This window comes from Cheilinus undulatus, linkage group 20, assembly GCF_018320785.1.
Source record: "Cheilinus undulatus linkage group 20, ASM1832078v1, whole genome shotgun sequence".
Taxonomy (NCBI): domain Eukaryota; kingdom Metazoa; phylum Chordata; class Actinopteri; order Labriformes; family Labridae; genus Cheilinus; species Cheilinus undulatus.
In genome coordinates, this window is record NC_054884.1 from 7,677,686 (window position 1) to 7,694,982 (window position 17,297).

Consider the following 17,297-nt stretch of genomic DNA (forward strand, 5'->3'; position numbering starts at 1 on the left):
GTGGAACTAAAGTGTAGATTTGCAGCTTTAATTGAAAGGTAGTGTGAAATATTTAGCACAAGGGTGTCCAAACTTTTTCAGAGGATCTCATACGAAAATATATAAGGATGGCGGGGCCACTTTAAAATGCCTCATCTTGAGGATAGTACAGTTGATAAAAACCAATCCTATGATGGTTAAGATGCTCAGTGACTGGGTGTGCTTAAATGGCTAGTGAATGGCTGCCAAGGCAAATAGCCAATTATTTTTAAGGATTTTTAGGAGGCCAATCAGATTTCAGGGAGCCCTGGTCAGCCCTGGCAACTATTGGTTCTGCTGATAAAACATCATTGGTACTGCTATTAGCCTTTGTGATCCATCAGGGCATTATAAATCAACATATTATTATGTTGGTTGCCGATATGTTTTCCATTTACAGTGTTGTCTTGTTTTAGTCACAGAAAACTCAAATCAATAAATTCTTCATGTCAAAATGTTTGTTTACAGAATTAACGTGGTAGCACTGCCTTATGCTGAAACCAAGAGCAGTACAGTCAAGCACAAGCTTCATGTTCAAATGTGGGGCATATTTCATTTAATGTTTAGAATTTACTGCGGGACAATCAAAAATGGGCCGCAGGCCACATTTGGCCCCCAGGCCATAGTTTAAACACCCATGATTTAGCAGAACAAGCTTGATAAATATTAAACATTTATAAGCAGGCCTATGTAAATTAGTATGTTAACCCTCAATATATGAAATTGTTTTCTTTTTAATAAATTAAAATAAGCCTTTTAGTCACACACAGAGACAGAGAAACATTTTTTCTCAACAGAAGATATTTATTTGGGACAAAATATCAGACATCACATGCCTGTGTTGTTTAATATCACTCAAAAAAATAGAATAAGTTACATTTCTTCACCCAAACAAGTGCTTTTTGTTCTGCTGTCTGAGGATCAGACACAGAAGGCATAGAGTACATACAGAAAATCCCAGCATCATTCCAACAAACGAGATTTCCTGTCAACAACATGAAGCAGATCTTTACAGCAGCACAGACACAACAGGACGTCCAGTACATTCATCAGCAGTTTACACTGCAGCCGGATTAACAACGGGTAATCCGGTGTCCTACTGGCAAATTAATCACTTCAATTGGATGATGTTACATAATTGTAGCACAGCGAACTGCAACAAAACATTTTTAATTGCTGCAACGTGAGCAACAACGGCACACAGGAGAAGGACCATTTAACCTGACAGGAAGATCAGAAATGTGCTGGTGTTCATGACAAAAAAAACACTACAAACATAATCAAGGCATTCAAGTATGAAAATGATTACACCATTTTCAGATATATAATAATTTATCTGTTAAAAGTTCTGACAGACACAGTGGAAGAAATGTGGAATTTTTGTTATGATTTAAGGACTTTTTAAGTATTACAATGTAAAAGGTCAATGTGTTCAGAGCGGGGGTTAAACATTTAGAATAAAGGTGATATTTTGAGTAAAATTATAATTGTGAGCTTTTTCTCCTGTTTGAGTTATGGCAATAAAGAACAATGACAAAAACTTTTAGTTCAACATGACAAGGGTGGAGTTGCTAAAAATCCACTGATTTTTTTTAAAATCACCTTTTTTAATACAGATTTCATCTGCTTGTTTCATTAAATCTCAATAAATATTCTCAATAAATAAAGACAAAGTGCAGACAAGAAAAGTGCTCTTGAAATAAGCACATGAAAAGTGACAATAGATCCTTAAAGACCCTGTAGAGGAGATAATAAATCCGAATGTGGATTTGTTAAATGACAGACCACTGTGATATGAACCAACAAGTAAAATTTCATCATGAATTTCATAACATCTCGAAATTCATAAAAATTAAGTTTCAAAATCATGAAAATGAGAGTAAAATCTGGTCCTGAGTGGTGTTGGTGTGTCTGTTAAATGAGATGAAGCCACGCCCACTCAAGGGAAATACACTCCTCTTAGAATTCACAGACTCTGTAAAGTGATCATAAATCTGTATTTAGGTTTGTTGTATGACAGGCCACTTTGTTATTATTATCCCCAGGTTCAGTCAGATAAAACATCTCTAAGTTCATCAAATTAAGCTCAAAATCATGAAAAATGAGGCAGTAAAACCTGCTCCAGGAATGTGTGGGCGTGTGTTGAATGAGCAGAAGCCACGCCCACTCAGGGGAAATAATGATCCTCTCAGATTAAAAAAAAAAAAAAAAATGCTAAAATCTGTCTGGAGGAGGGCTCTGAGGCCCCCCAAATTAAATTCGCAAATACTGACAAAAAACCATGATAAAGCAGTTAAGTAGTTTATACAAAGGTCTTTTGATAAGAAAAGCATGCATAGGCCTTTTTAGGGTTTTATCTGTGAAACAATTAAAATCTATGTTGATTTTTGACGGCAGTGTGTCACTTTTTCTTCTCTGCGCTGCTTTTTTAAGTATGCGGGGGGGGGCGACTGGGAAACACTGGTCTAGAGTAGTGTTAATTTTGACAGCTATTTGTTTTGTCTCAGTCTTAGTCGTTAGATGATACGGTTAAAGTTAGTCTAGTTTTAGTCAACAAAAACTGAAAAACATTTAAGTCTAGTTTTAGGCCATAAAAGTCCTCACATTTTAGTCTTACTTTTAGTCCAAGCATTTATTTTCTTGCCTAAATCTGGTACCAAACCATGGCTGTGAGTTCTATGCACCCTGCTAAACCTGGGGTCCCTGCTTTCTACAGCTGAGAGGCAGAATAGCTACAGATGCATTGTACTTTGACAGATTCACCCACAGTGGAGCAATATCATGGATTTTGGAAACTAAATTACATTTTAGTCTCGTTTTAGTCATGTTGACTAAAACTAAACTTACTTTTTGTCAGTTTCACTCATCAAAGATCTCTTTTTGGCTGGTCTTAGTCCAGTCGTTCTCATGAAAAAAGGCTGTTGACGAACATTTTCAGTCTTAGTTTTAGTCAACAAAATTGACACTGGTCTAGTGGTATATTTTGGGTACTTTAAAATGGAAAGTTTTAAAAAACTGTGCTCCAGAGAGCCATTTTCATTGTCATGTTAACTAGAACAAAGGAGTTTCTTCTGATAACAGAGGCTGTTTATACTGTCCCAGCCTTGTGTGGGCAGGCTGACTACAACAACAACGGCAGACTTCTGAATTCTGTAGTTCTGTTTGTGCTTAGGGGCTGCATGGCAGGAAGAGGTTAACGCTGCTGCCTCACAGTAAGCTGGTTTGCTTCCTGGTCAGGGCCTTTCTATGCAGAGTTTGCATGTTCTCCCCGTGGGTTCTCTCCTTCTCACTCCCATTAACAAAGACATGCTCATTAGGTTAACTGGCGACTCTAAATTGGTCATAGTTGTGAATGTAGGTGTGAGCGTGCCTGGTTGTCTGTCTCTATATCTCAGCTCTGTGATTGACTGGCGTCCATCCAGGGTGTATTCCGCCTTGATATACATTTTTGATGCTATAGTATGGACACCCACATTTATATTGTTTGTCTTTCACCAGATATGAAGTTCTAAATTTTAACATTGTGACAACCATACCCCTTACATGCCTTCCCTTTTTTTCTGAATATACTATATATCTAAACAATCTCCCTCCTCAAAGCATCATGGTGACTGCTGATTTCAGCTTATTTGGTAAAAAAGCTCCAAAATAAACAGAAGTAGAAAGTACGTTGGTTTTTCATGAAAAATAAAAGCTTGGGTCCTGAATAAAGAAAAATATCAGTCTTGGAGAAAACGATGGTTAAAAGTGCACAAACTCAACCTTATATATCTTTGTTCTAGGTAGCATTTTAGATCAGGTGTCAAACCCAGTGGAAGCTGGTATCTGTTGCCACTGGTGCGGCAAATTTTATAGGAAAATGACTGCAGCATTTAGACAGTACCATCACCCTCCTCCATCCTCCACCACAGATCATCCTCTTTTCTCACTCATGTCCTATTCATGCACAGCCTCATCATCCGTGCTCTGATTCTTCACATCGATGTGTTCTCCTCTCCACTCGTCACCCCGTTCTCCTTCACCACCACCACGTCTTCATCCGCTCTCTCTGGGCTGATATTCCCATTCTCCTTCCCTCTCTGCTCCTCTTCTGCCTCCTCATCCTCCACTTTCTCCCCTCCAGGGTTCAGTCCATCTCTCTCTGCATCCGTCACAGCCCTCTCCAGCTTCGCCTCGGGTTCTTCATCTTTCTTTTTGATACAGAAGTAGTTTCCTAAAGCAATGACGAAGGCCGACAGAGTGACCTCGCAGCCCGCCAGCAGGAAGACGTGCATGTACTGATGGGTGGTGTCCAAGAGGCGACCTGGGAAAGAGAGGAAGAAGAATGTTAGTATATTAGTTACCGGTTCTCAGAGAGGAAAAAACAACTTCATAATAGTGGAAACAAGAGGGATGTTGAAAAGATAAAGAAGTGGTGGAAAAATGACACCTGAGTTAGCTCTTAGCTTCGATTGATGGCTCGTTTTCATTTCTTTTTCATTGACTACATTTTTAAAAATGGTTCTTCTTACACCACCCTGTCTGCTGGCTCTCGTTGGTTGTTGGTTGTTCCATCAAAGGCTGAACAACCTTGAAATCTAATATCAAATGTTGGATATTCAGTCTTGTGCATACATTTTAGGCATGTAGGATGCTAAGGATTCTTCATGGGGCCCTACGTTCCACAGCCCAGGGTTCAGAGGAAGAGTCAAACTCCACAGCAACACGTGCAAATCCCTGATGGTTTTAAGGCACTTGGGATATCCACAGCACTGCCAGGGGCTTGTGGCAACCCTACTACCCTTTCTAAAGATCTTTTAATTCTTTCATCTCATACCAATGTTTTGTAATCATAATGAGTTAATCTCTCAAGGTCCTGAGAAAACTGATAATAGCTCATTATCTCAGGAAAATCAGTGCTGTTTCCAGAGTTAAGAGGATAAATAAGATAAGATGTTCAGAAAACAAGCTTAAATTTCCTTGTGATCATTGAAAAAGGGATACATGTCCCTCTTTGCTCTGACCTGCTCCAGGAGGTCCCACTAGAACGGCGATGGCCTCCATCAGCAGCACCAGCCCAATGGCGCTGGAGAACTTCTCTGTCCCGACAATCGCCATCAGGACCTCGAACTGCAGCGCTCCCACCATGCCGTACGACATACCGAAGAAGATACAGAAGACCACCAGACCAACGTAGTCTGTTGCCTGCAGGGAGAAGAAAAAACATTTCTACACCTTGAAAGACTAAATAACCTTGATATTGACAGGAGGTCAAAGGTCAAGGTGAGCTCAAATCTTGTGTGTTTGAGTTGTGATGCTTTTTATGAGGTAATGAGATACTGTTGGGTATTTATATCTTTAGACTTGGGTATGTCTTTTTTGATATGTTAAAAGATATGCTCCATTATATTTTGTTCCCTCACTATGTTTGCTTTAAAATAAATAAAGTGCCACATGCCCCTTGCTTTGGGGCCTCTTGAGTACTAAGACCACCCCTGTGTGCATGCATGTTCCTCCTCAGTGTTACCTGTGAGCCTACAAGGTCAGTGACCCCATTGAAGATGATGGCCAAGCTGAAGAAGTAGACACACCTGGGCCGTACCCACTTCAGACCGGCTATGAGTCCACAGGTGGGCCGAGAAAACATATCAACAAATCCTAGGATGGTGAGCAGCAGTGCAGACTTGGTGTCCTCATATTTGAGCCCTTTAGCATAGTTGACCACAAAGACCGGAGGCACAAACAGACCAAGGACCATGATGGACGCTGCAATGGTGTAGATGACGAACCCTCTGTCCTTAAACACGCTGAAGTCCAACAGCTTCTTCTTGGGTGGGGGCTTCTTCTCCTTCTCTACAGCTGTGGGGTCGCCCAGCTCTAGCTCCTGGGGCTTCTTAGGGGGCACCAGTGGCCGCATGAGGGCAGCACATGCACAGCAGTTGAGCAGCAGCCCTCCCAGTATGAGGAAGCCCCCCCTCCAGCCGTACTGATACTGGAGAAACTGGCCCAGAGGGGACAGGCAGCACAGCGCCACGGGGCTGCCGGCCGCTGCCAGGCCATTAGCCAGAGGACGCTTCTCGTTGAAGTATCGATTCAGCATGATCAGAGACGGCTGGAAATTCAATGCCAGACCCAGACCTAAGCAGAGACATAGATAGAATCATAAAAACAGCCGCTTTCAATAAATCCTCCTTTCTCATCTACCTTTGTTTAGTCAAAAGAAAATGTTAACAGACTAAAAAACATGGAGGGAAAAAGTCTGATTTCCTCATAGCTTCTCAGATGATCAGATCTCTGTATGAACAGAATAGTCTCCCCCTGCTGGTCTTTAGAGAGAATGTAGCTGTAAAGCACTGCTAACATCAGCACTATTGATTTGATCTCTAAAATAAGGGTTAAATCTCCAGCCTTTACTAAGAAGTAGATGTATTGATTTATATTTGTGTCCTTGTCATTTATTGTGTAGTCAGGATGTTTGCTGTCACTCTACCAGTAATAACTCCAGTGCAGAGGTAGATGTGGATGATGCTGGTGGCGAAGGAGGCCAGAATCATTCCCAGAGAGGCACAGAAACCGCCGAACATCATCACGGGCCGACAGCCGTACCTGTTCACCATCACGCTGCACAGAGGGCCTGACAAAAACACAGAAGGTCAGCACATTTTATAACATTTTAGTGCTAAACTTAAAGCTATTAGATATTTTTGTTTTTTTATTTACCTGTGCCGTACAACATGGCAAGCACTATAGAGGAGATCCAGGCCGTGTCGCTGTAGCCAACATCAAACTCTCGGATCAGTTCCTTGAAGAAGACGCTGACCGCCTTGGGGAAAGCATAGGAGAAACCGGTGATGACAAAGCCGCCGACTAACACTGCCCAACCCCAGCCGCCGTCTGGAGCCTTCACACCTGGAGGCGCGTCGTCCACCACTGCTCCTCCCATGATGCTCTCTGCTGCTGTGCTGCGGTTGTATCTGTAAAAAAACAAAGTTACATTCAAACTTATCCATTAGCCTTTCATTTTGAGCTTAGACTACAGTTGATATTAACTGCCTTATTATAGCTCAGCCTGAGTTGTACGAACAGCCTAGAAGGTCTGGGTCCTCCAGAAAGTCTCATTTCAGGGGCTGAATCCTTCAATGGATTCCTTCCATTTCCTGATGATGGATTTAACTGAACTCTGGGGGATGTTCAGTGCCTTTGAAAACTTTTTGTATACATCCCCTGACTTTTACTTTTCTCTGAGTAACTTGGAGTGTTCTTTTGTCTTCATGGTGTAACGGTAGCCAGGAATACTCATTAACCGGTGACTTGACCTTCCAGATAAAGAAGAGCTGCTTGGAGTGTCCTTTTGTCTTCATGGTGTAATGGTAGCCAGGAATACTGATTAACCAGTGACCTGGATCTCCCAGACACAGTAAGAGCAGCCTGGAGTTTCCTTTTGTCTTCATGGTGTAATGGTAGCCAGGAATACTGATTAACTGGTGACTGGACCTCCCAGACACGGTAAGAGTTGCTTGGAGTGTTCTTTTGTCTTCATGGTGTAATGGTAGCCTTGAATACTGATTAACCAGTAACTGGACCTCCCAGACACAGGATGAGCAGCTTGGAGTGTTCTTTTGTTTTCATGGTGTAATGGTAGCCAGGAATACTGATTAACCAGTGACTGGACCTTCCAGACACAGGAAGGACCCAGACTTTCTAGCCTGATTAGACCGCTCAGGCTGCTCTGAAATCAGATGATTCAAAGGGTTCCTAGTCTGAAAATGACCGGGAACAGTCAACAGAGAAACTGTACCCTTCTGCTACGCTAAATAGCCTAGCTTCTCTAGGATGTCCTGTTTGAAGGGACAATGCACTCAGAAATCACTGGAGGCTGATGGCACTAGTATCGTTAAAAATACAGAAATAACCCTTTGATTGTGCGTTCCAGTTAATCTCGGCACCAGGAAATTTCAAGTTGCCAGTCAGGTACATCATCACATATGTGCCCTGAACTCGAAATTCCTACTTGGAAACTCAGAGCAACTGTAACGCATTCAACTCAGGTGTAATGTCATCCTCAGCTCCAACATCTGACTTCTGAGGTAAATGGAGTGCAGCATTAAGCAAAAATCCAAAATGAAACAAAAGGGTTCAAATGCAAAATAGTGGAGTTTGTAAATGAGTGAAAACAGGGACATTAAAAGTTTTAACTGTTTAACAGCCCAATAAAAACATAAAATAATGAAATTATCTAAAAGTAATTAACGTGTTTAGTTTGGATGATTGTTCCTTAACAGCACTCAGAAAGTGGAGCACCTTATCCTGCTCCCAAAATCAGTGCAGCAACATCCTGTGAGTCAGAGAACAGGTTTTAAAATCCTATTACAAGACTATAAAGATCTAATTGATCCTGGACCTGAAGATATCTCTGATCTACCCGGACACTCAGAGCCATTTGTTCCTACAGGTTCTGAGTTATTTTAGACACCTATCGATCCTTTAATTTGACTGTTTTAAGCTTTTTTGCTTTTAATACCTTTAATACCTTTATTGATGGAATATTGTGTCATCAATGCATTTTAATGCTTAATTTCTGTATGAATACTGCTGTTTGTCCTCTACCTGGAGTTTACCTTACAGTAAGGTCGTTTCTATTTTCAGCCTGTGTTTTGGAAAGCCAGTCTATATTATGTTTATTCTGGGAAAGGCTGTAAATATGGGTACACAGTATGTGCTGTGGTTGATTTAGTGTTGACAGCCTGTCAGGACAGATAAAGCTCGGCCCTCAGCCAACTGACACAGAAATTCATCCTCTCATTTCCTACGTGACCTTTTACAGCTGCTGTGCTCCCTGATAGGTTGATAAACCATATTATACACTTTTATTTTAATACATTCTTGTTTTAAACTCAGTTTCTCCTCTCTGCAGTACCTCAATTCTTCAATGTATGGTGGTATTTTACTTAAAAACGACATCTGAAATGCTGATTTTTGCTGTTTTTTTCCCCATAATTTGCCCTTTATCAACCCTTTACTGTTGTCCCTTCATCCTTGCAGACCACTGCCTACTACTGATGTTATAATATGAAGCTTTCATATCATTAATCTGGACTTTTAATTCTTTGTGAGTTGTTTTTTTTCTGTGCATTGAAACCATTTCATATGAACAAGACACCAAATAAGACCATAAGAGATTGATCATTTCTGCTCTCATATGAAAAACATCACCTAGAATAGGTGTCAGTGGTTAGCAGCATGCAGCAGAAAAGGAACCTACAGAAGAGATAAACAGCTGTTTTAACACATGTACTGCTGAAAATTTGAAGAACATTTCAGGATAGTCTGACTTAATTTCTAACTGCTTTTGAGCTGTGTATCTGCTGTTCAGACCGCCTTTAAGCTACCAATCAAAACTCTGCACTGACCACCAATTCTAGGTGACCTTTAAATCAGACTGTTCTGATAATAAGACCACATTTAGGTCCTTTGTCCTATAACCTTCTATCACTATCAGTCTCTGCTGGGTGTAACAGTGTACAGTAACATTTGCAAAGCAGATAGATTTGCCGGACTAGGCAAAAAGCTCCAGTCCATAACATTTATGAGGAACCGAAAGTGGTTCAGACCAATTAGCATCATTTTAGGAGAACAAGGCAGTAGCTACAGGCGGGGTTAAGTTGTTCTTTGAGCAGTTAGCAAAGGCTGCTTCCAGTGTAGCAGTTAGCTCGGACTTAGCAATAGTATAGTGACAGTCTTAAGAGCACTGGACCACATTTCTTTATTAAAACAACACCAAAAAGCCATACCAAAAGCTTTTCTTAACAGACAAGATATCTTTGCGCATCTTCTGATGGGTTTCAGCATGAGTTTGCGATTGTTATGAGTGAGGTTGAGATGTACCGTAAGTCGGTGTATATAATGGCTTCTGCCATGGTAGCAATTATTGTGTGTGACTGAATCGCTTACAATGCACCAGCGTCAAGCCCGATTTATGCCATGATGGACGAAACTGCTGTTCTCTTGGGGAAACAGTCTGCCAGCTGTGGCCGACAGCATTGGGAATAGAGCAGTGGCCTAAAGTGAAGCAGCATATTCTCAGGCGTTTGCCGGCCAATGGTGTGGGTTTGCTTATAGAAAATAATGGGGGCATTCATATGGACTTGCGTTGGACAGTGCTGGCATCTTTTGGTCTTTTGTGTTTGTGATCTGCATAAATAAATGTTTCTGACTACTTCAATACTTTTTCTACACTGTCGTATAGTTTTAAGACAAGCCAATATGACATGTTGGCCAAAGGCATCACAACTTTGTTTTATGTTATTCCTTATCAAGTGGACCTCCTGTGCTGTCCTATGCTAGTAAGCTGAATTAATGGCTGGTACTAGCTTGGCTAGAATTTATACAGGACTCCCTCTAGTTTTGCCCTGGTGCCACTTCACCTCCATTACATCGGCTTTCTTTGCATTCTCGGCCCCTTGGACCTTCAGGAGCTGTCTGGTCCGGGAAAATGTGTTTCTTCTACATTGGCCAAGCACCCATGGCTGTAGCTGTAGCTCTCCCACCATGCAGTGACTGGTAACACCTTGTTTTGTGTTTAATATGGGGGAGAGGATGAGCGTGATAGGGTAGTGCTCCCCTATTTGCTTTTGATGTGTACTGCAGATTATAAATTTCACATCAAATACTGTTGGGGAGAAATTCTGAGAACTTGTTTGGAGACCAAAAAATTTCCCAAACTTTGGGAATGAAGGCTCAAGGTACCCCTTCTGTGGGGAAATAATGAAGAGTGCCCATCCCGTGGGCAGTACATTATAAAATCCCCTTCCCCACTCTGACTAAGCTCCTTAAAACACTGTATATGCCACATAACCACTAACAACTGCCTCAGTAGAGCAGCCATTCTCCAGACTGAAGCTGATCTAGACCTGGATCAGGAACAACCGTGACAAAGACAGTCTCTCTGAAGTCATTTATCAGTTGAAAAAGTCACCCTATTTGACCCAAACATGGTCACTGATATCACAAAACACATGGCCAAAAGGAGAAATCACTCTGATTCAGCACTCTGACTACTCTATTGTGAAATAAATGACTGAATATTTCATAATTCCTTATCGGTTTATTTCATAACTAGGGCTGGGCCAATCACAAAATAATAAAGGCTTCGTTTTCAGCAGGATTTCAAGCTATTTTACCAGAAATGCAAGCCAGCTTTTTGTGTGCTAATGCCCAACAGCATACAGGAGGTGACTTTGACAAAAGCAAACAATTTAGCCCCTGCCTTTCTAACATCCTGAGTCCACCACTGTGACCTTAGTGCTACACCCAGGCACTTCAGGGGTGGACTTAGGATGTTTAAAGGGCAGGGGCTGTATGAGGCCCCAGTGGAGAGCAGTAAGTGGTCATACATTTTTGGAGAAATACTAAGAAACCCTGGTTAGGATTATAGGATTTTTTAGATGTGATTACCTTTGGCATCATTGCAACAATACAGATAAGGAATAATGAAAAATTCAACCATTTTTTCCTCAAAGAAAAAAAAAGGAGGTTGTGAGTGAAAAATAACCTAATATCGTTGGACGAAGGGATCTAATTAGATTGCAATTTTCCATTGTTGAAGTTTGTGGAAATGAATTTTTAAAGACTTTTTGTCCACTTACAGGGCAAAGTTCTCTTTTTAGATTTGTTTTCTACTCAAAGATCACCAAAACCAGCATTCTGTCAATTTTTGCTACTTACAGGACATTGAAAAGGGCACTTTGTCAAATTTTGTCCACTTGGAGTTTATCCTGGTAGCCTACTAGCTATTAGCACTTATGTTAGCGTATGTTGTTCACGTTGATAGTTTTAGCAAAAGGCCAGGAATAAAGTTAAATAGAGTTTGATTTAACTATCATCTAAACTTTAGACAGCAGAAGAAAAAAAAGTCAAATCAAAAAGTAGTTCTGCACCTCAAAATCAGTTTTTTGTGTAGAGCTTCTGTGGTGTGGAAGTAGTCCCGCTCTTTTTCAGCAGGCAGAGAGAGAACTCTTCTGAGCATGTGCAGAGTTAGTTTCATCAATCTAGCTTGTTTCTAATTGGAGGAATTGAGTGTGTTGCAATTGCCCTGGGTCTCCCCTACTTTGCTACAATTTGTCCACATAAAGATCACCAAAAAGGACACCTTGTCAAATTCTGTCCATTTAGAGCAGGGGTGTCAAACTCAATCACAGCAGGGGTCGGATTCTGAATTTAGGTCAAACCTGAGGGCCGAACAGGGTCAACATTTAACCAGAAACTGTCATCATTGTATCATCAGCAGTGAATTATGGAAAAAACTAAGCACTGATGATTAGACTTTTGAGAAGTCTAAATGATAAGTTTAAAGCTCAAAATCTGAGGTAAACAGTCACACTTCTAAGATCAAAAGGTCAGAGCATGAAGTTAAAAGTCAAAAAAGATTTTAAAAGGCAGTTACATGGGATAAAGTCAAAATCAAGAGTTTTAACAGTCCAAATATGAGATAGAGTTCAAAGTAATATGTTTAAACTTCAAAATATGAGATTAAAAAAAGTCAAAATCTTACATTTTAAAGGTAAAATTATAGATAAAACTGGAAATCATGACTTTTATCAGTGAAAATATGAGATTAAATTCAAAATAATACATTTTAAACTTCAAAACATGAGATAAAATGTCAAAATCAAGAGTTTTAAAGTCAAATATACACAATAAAATTAAAAATAATAATTTTTAAAGGTCACATTATGAGATAAAGCTGAAAATCAGGATCTTAAGGATATTTTTAATTATTGAGGTTAAGTTTACATTTTAATACTGAATAAATCTGTAGACCTCTTACTGGTGGGCCAGTTATAATAAAAATATTAATGGCCTTGTGGGCCTGGAATAACTGTACCACGGGCCGGATTTGGCTCCCGGGCCTCGAGTTTGACACCCCTGATTTAGAGGACACCATAGCAACACTTTGCCACATTTTTCCATTTTAAGGTCACCAAAGAGATCCCCTTGTCAATTTTTGTCCACTTACATGACACCAATGAGGGCATTTTGTCATGTTTATCCACCATTAGGGCACATTATTTCCAATGAGGGCATGGGGGCATTCTTCCCTCTTTTCCCCCCTCTGAGTCCACCAGTAACTCACTTAGCATGTGCCCAAAACGCATTGTTATTTCTTGATACTAACTATGCTGCACCAACTACCCTAAAGACTGTGCTGGAGGGCCCCAATGGGACATCTTCACATGGACCCAGAAACCCTAGAGTCACCCCTGCTTTAATTGCCTGCTTCAAACATAATAAGCTGAATTTTTGCAGTAAGCCTGCTGTTATTCTAATATTTACCCATTTGATTCATTTTTTTCACAGTGCAAAAATGACCAGGCTCTAATCTACCATTAGTCTTATTCTCCACACTGAAAGGTGGCTTTTCTTAATGGATGTCCGTTTGCTTGAGACTCTCTAGCACGGTCAGTATAGATGATGTACGGTCGTGACATCACCCTCAGTCTCGTGGATGCTGCTGAGCGCACGTAGGCTGGGTGCCCTGTTCTTCTGCGTCACATCCACTCACCAGGAGAAGAGTTTGCGCGCTTGTTGCATCACGTTCAGACTTCATCATGAATAAGGAAACTACGCGGTGTTATCACATCCTCTAACATAACTTTATGACCCCGTTTGTAGCATCCTTAAACAGATTAATTGAGACTTTAAAGGCATCTAATGTAGGCTATTTATAGGTAAACGTTCAGCACGTGCACAGCAGTTGGGAAATGAAGCTATTACGACGCAGTGGAAAACCTGATCCACCTGGATCCCTTGTTTTACCTTTGAGGAAGTCGTTATATCCGCTATAATTTACGATCTAGATACCATATCCTCCAGCGTCTTCATGAAGTTTTCTCTCGGTGATAAAGCGGCAGACAGACGGACGTCGTAGATTCCGGTAGGTGCTGTCTACGTGAGGATGGAGCCGTGCGTCTTTAATGTGCATCTCTCGTCCAACAATGACAGGAAATACCACCAATAATAACATGATACGACCACTGACTCTATCCAGAGGTTACACATCATTAATACATGCCTTACAATGCCATTTTACTCATTAATAAACTCTCGTCATTAGCCCTCTGATATTCAGCCAACCTGTTACACTCCTCGGTGAAATATCAGCAAAAATGAGAGGAAGTAACATTCACTAGAGTCCGGATCTCAAACACAGTTGAAAGAAAACGATAAAACAGAAAATAAACTCACGGTATTGCTTAGATGATGACTCCCTCCGATGAAGCGCTTCTTCAGAGACGCGGACGCGCGCTTCCTTCCTCTTTTTATGACACGGAGGCGCGCACAGGAGACCACGCCTCTCTGACATAATGCTTAATAATTAAGCAACCAAACTTACACGGTTTTTCAGAAGTGTACTTACAACATTTTCAAGAGAAAGTGATGTCATTTAAGGGTTATTTTAGAGCACTTGTGTCTCACTGGTGCCAGTTGAAAACAAATAGGCTATAGTAATGTCCAGAACTTTTATGCATGTTTGGACCAAAAAATGGGGCTGAGTAAGGCTTGTAATGATGAGTAAGCTGTCTGAGGGGACTACCTAGTAGGATTGACAGAACCCCAGTCATGCTCTGGATGTCCTTGCATACTGACAGGGGCATTGGAAAATAATCTATTGAAAAAAAAATTACAAAGTCCACACTTTTAGGGCAGATTGAGAGGTGGATTTGGTGAGTAAGCACGGCCTAGGTAACCTTGCAAAGCAGATGGATACACCAGTTTCCATGTTTCTCACTGGCAAATCCATCTTGCAAAGCTCCCGTCTGAACCGTTTGGGCCCGGTTAGAAAGTGACAGGACCAATCAGCGACGAGGGGCAGTACTTTGAGGCGCAGCAGAGTCCTGACATAAACAAGCAGCAGCAAGAGCTGGTGCAGTTATGGAGGAAGAGATTAGCGTGGATGCTGCTAAAGCGCCAGTTTTATCAGACATTGACCACATTTCTTCGTTAAAAGAAGAACAAAGAACAGCAGTGAGTTGTTTTCTTTTCAAAAACAACAAAAATCGAGTACTTACATGTCTATGGTCGCCATGTTTCGTGTTATTCCTCAGTAGCTGCAAACCCGCAGCTTGCTAACAGCCATGTCACGTGCTTTGTTGCTCTGATTGGCCCATAGAGATGTGACAGACAGAACGTTCACCCAATCAAACTCGGAGGATTTTTCAAGGCCTCTGCCTTTTCTCAAACGTTTCCTATTTAAGCTTTCCCAGATGGATGTGTTAAACAAATCCATCTGACGTGTCAGGTTACGTCTGAACCGTTTGGGCCCAGTTAGAAAGTGATAGGACCAATTATCAACAAGGGGCAGTACTTTCAGGCGCAGCAGAGTCGTGACATAAGCAAGCAGCAACAAGGAGCCGGTCCAGATATGGTGGAAGACGTTAGCATGGATGCTGCTAAAGCGCCAGTTTTATTAGAAATTGACCACATTTCTTCATGAAAATAAGAACGAAGAACAGCAGTGGGTTGTTTTCTTTTCAAAAGGACAAAAGTTGTGTACTGACATGTCTACAGTTGCCATGATTCACATTGTACAGTGCTGTATGGAGTTTACTCCTCAGTAGCGGCTACGTCATGTGTTTTGTTGCTCTGGTTGGCCCATAAAGGTGTGACAGAACATTCATCCAATCACACTACGAGTTTTTTTTTTTTTCAAAGCCTCTACCCTTTCCCAAAAGCTGTGTATGAGAGGTTTTCCAGATGGATGTGTGAAACACATCCATCTGGCGGACCAGGTTACGGCCTAGTTGCTTGGGGCAGGTAGTAGGGTTGTCATGAGCCCCTGGTCATGCTGTAGATGTCCCAAGGGCTCAGAAACCACCAGCGATCTCTGGGGTGATAAAGCCCAGACAAAAGAGATACAGTTGAGCTTGACCTTGTCTGCAAAGCAACATGCGTGTGTCAACATGTGTTGTGCATGAATGCACTCCCCCTCCTCTCCAGCCCATGGATCATGGCATGTTAGCATCATGGTGAATCCTTAGCATAGCCTAAACTTATTATAAAACTTATAAAACTTATTATAAAATTATTAGCCCCCAAATGAAAATTTCACTTTTCTCTAGTATTTCCCAAGTGCTGTTAAACAGAGCAAGGATTTTTAATACAGCTTTTCCAAACATCCTTATTTCATTTTGGATGCTTACAATATTCTAAATAAAATTATTTCTCAAAAACTACCAGGGTCTAAATCATAAGCCTCCCAGATGCTAATAGTCAGTTGTGTCTCCTTTTTGCTGGATAACAGCCTGCAGTCATTTGTTGTAGTTTTTCACAAGTCTCAGACACGTCTCCTGAGTGTCTATAGACAACAAGCTAAAACTTTCAAAATAAAATCAGGTAAAAATTCCATTTATGGTTAGAGAGAGGGTAAGGGTTAGGATACCAAAAGTTAAAAGTTAAAAATTTGACCTTTTGACGTTACAAAATGTTAAATAAAGCCGAGATAACAGTCTGCTTTCAGGAAAAAAAGGGTGTTCTCTATGGAAACATTCTAAGGCAGCTAACGTAGCTTACATTAGTTGTGTAAGCTAAGAAGATAATGTAGCTACATAGATAACATTCTACGTAGCAATGTTTACTTAGGCTAAGTTTGCTCAATTTGCTAAAGCTAATGTAACTATGTAGCTAATTTGGCTAAAGCTAGGCTAATGAAGCAGCTAGATATGTTTGCTGTAATAACTTAAATTACATAGCTAGCGTAAGTATGTTAGCTTTAACTAAATTTAGCAAAGCTAAAGTGAGCCACTGTTTGTGTATCTCCTTCTAGAATGAGTCTAAACATACTATAATCCCAGACTTAACCTTTCACCTTTTTCTGTCAAATCACAGAGCGTAGATCCCCACTGCAGTGACCGCTAAGGTGCATGGTGCAGAAAAGTTGCCAAGGCTCTGCTGATTCAGTTGACGAAGAGTTCTGGACTTTCACTGGCATTAATGTGAGCAAAAAAAAAAAAATGTCGGGGCTTGATGAATGGGTTTCCATGGCCAAGCAGCTGCATGTAAGCTTCACGTCGCCAAGTCCACTTCCAAGTGTTGGATGGAGTGGTGTAAAGTTCATTGACACTGGACTGTGGAGCAGTAGAAATGTGTTCTCCAAGCATCCACCAAACCCAGACTCATCCCTCTATACTGCAGGCCACACCTACCCATTTACACCAAATTTATGCAATGTTGATGAAGGCCGCTGTGGAGAAATGTCCATTAGTAGGCTATTAGCAAATCCCACTAAACGCATCCACAGGAGT

The 17,297-nt window shown here is 41.0% G+C and overlaps 1 protein-coding gene across 1 annotated transcript; it reads right to left on the reverse strand.

Moving 5' to 3' along the window:
- Positions 1 to 807: 807 nt before the first annotated feature.
- On the reverse strand, positions 808 to 14,306 carry LOC121528399 (monocarboxylate transporter 4-like). The gene is made up of 6 exons (XM_041815850.1): positions 14,242 to 14,306; positions 6,718 to 6,971; positions 6,488 to 6,631; positions 5,525 to 6,135; positions 5,022 to 5,202; positions 808 to 4,321 (listed from the first exon to the last, which is right to left on the reverse strand). Exons 2-6 carry the CDS (start codon positions 6,938 to 6,940, stop codon positions 3,993 to 3,995), a joined length of 1,488 nt encoding a protein of 495 aa, XP_041671784.1. The 5' UTR covers positions 6,941 to 6,971; positions 14,242 to 14,306; the 3' UTR covers positions 808 to 3,992.
- Between the last annotated feature and the right edge of the window lie 2,991 nt (positions 14,307 to 17,297).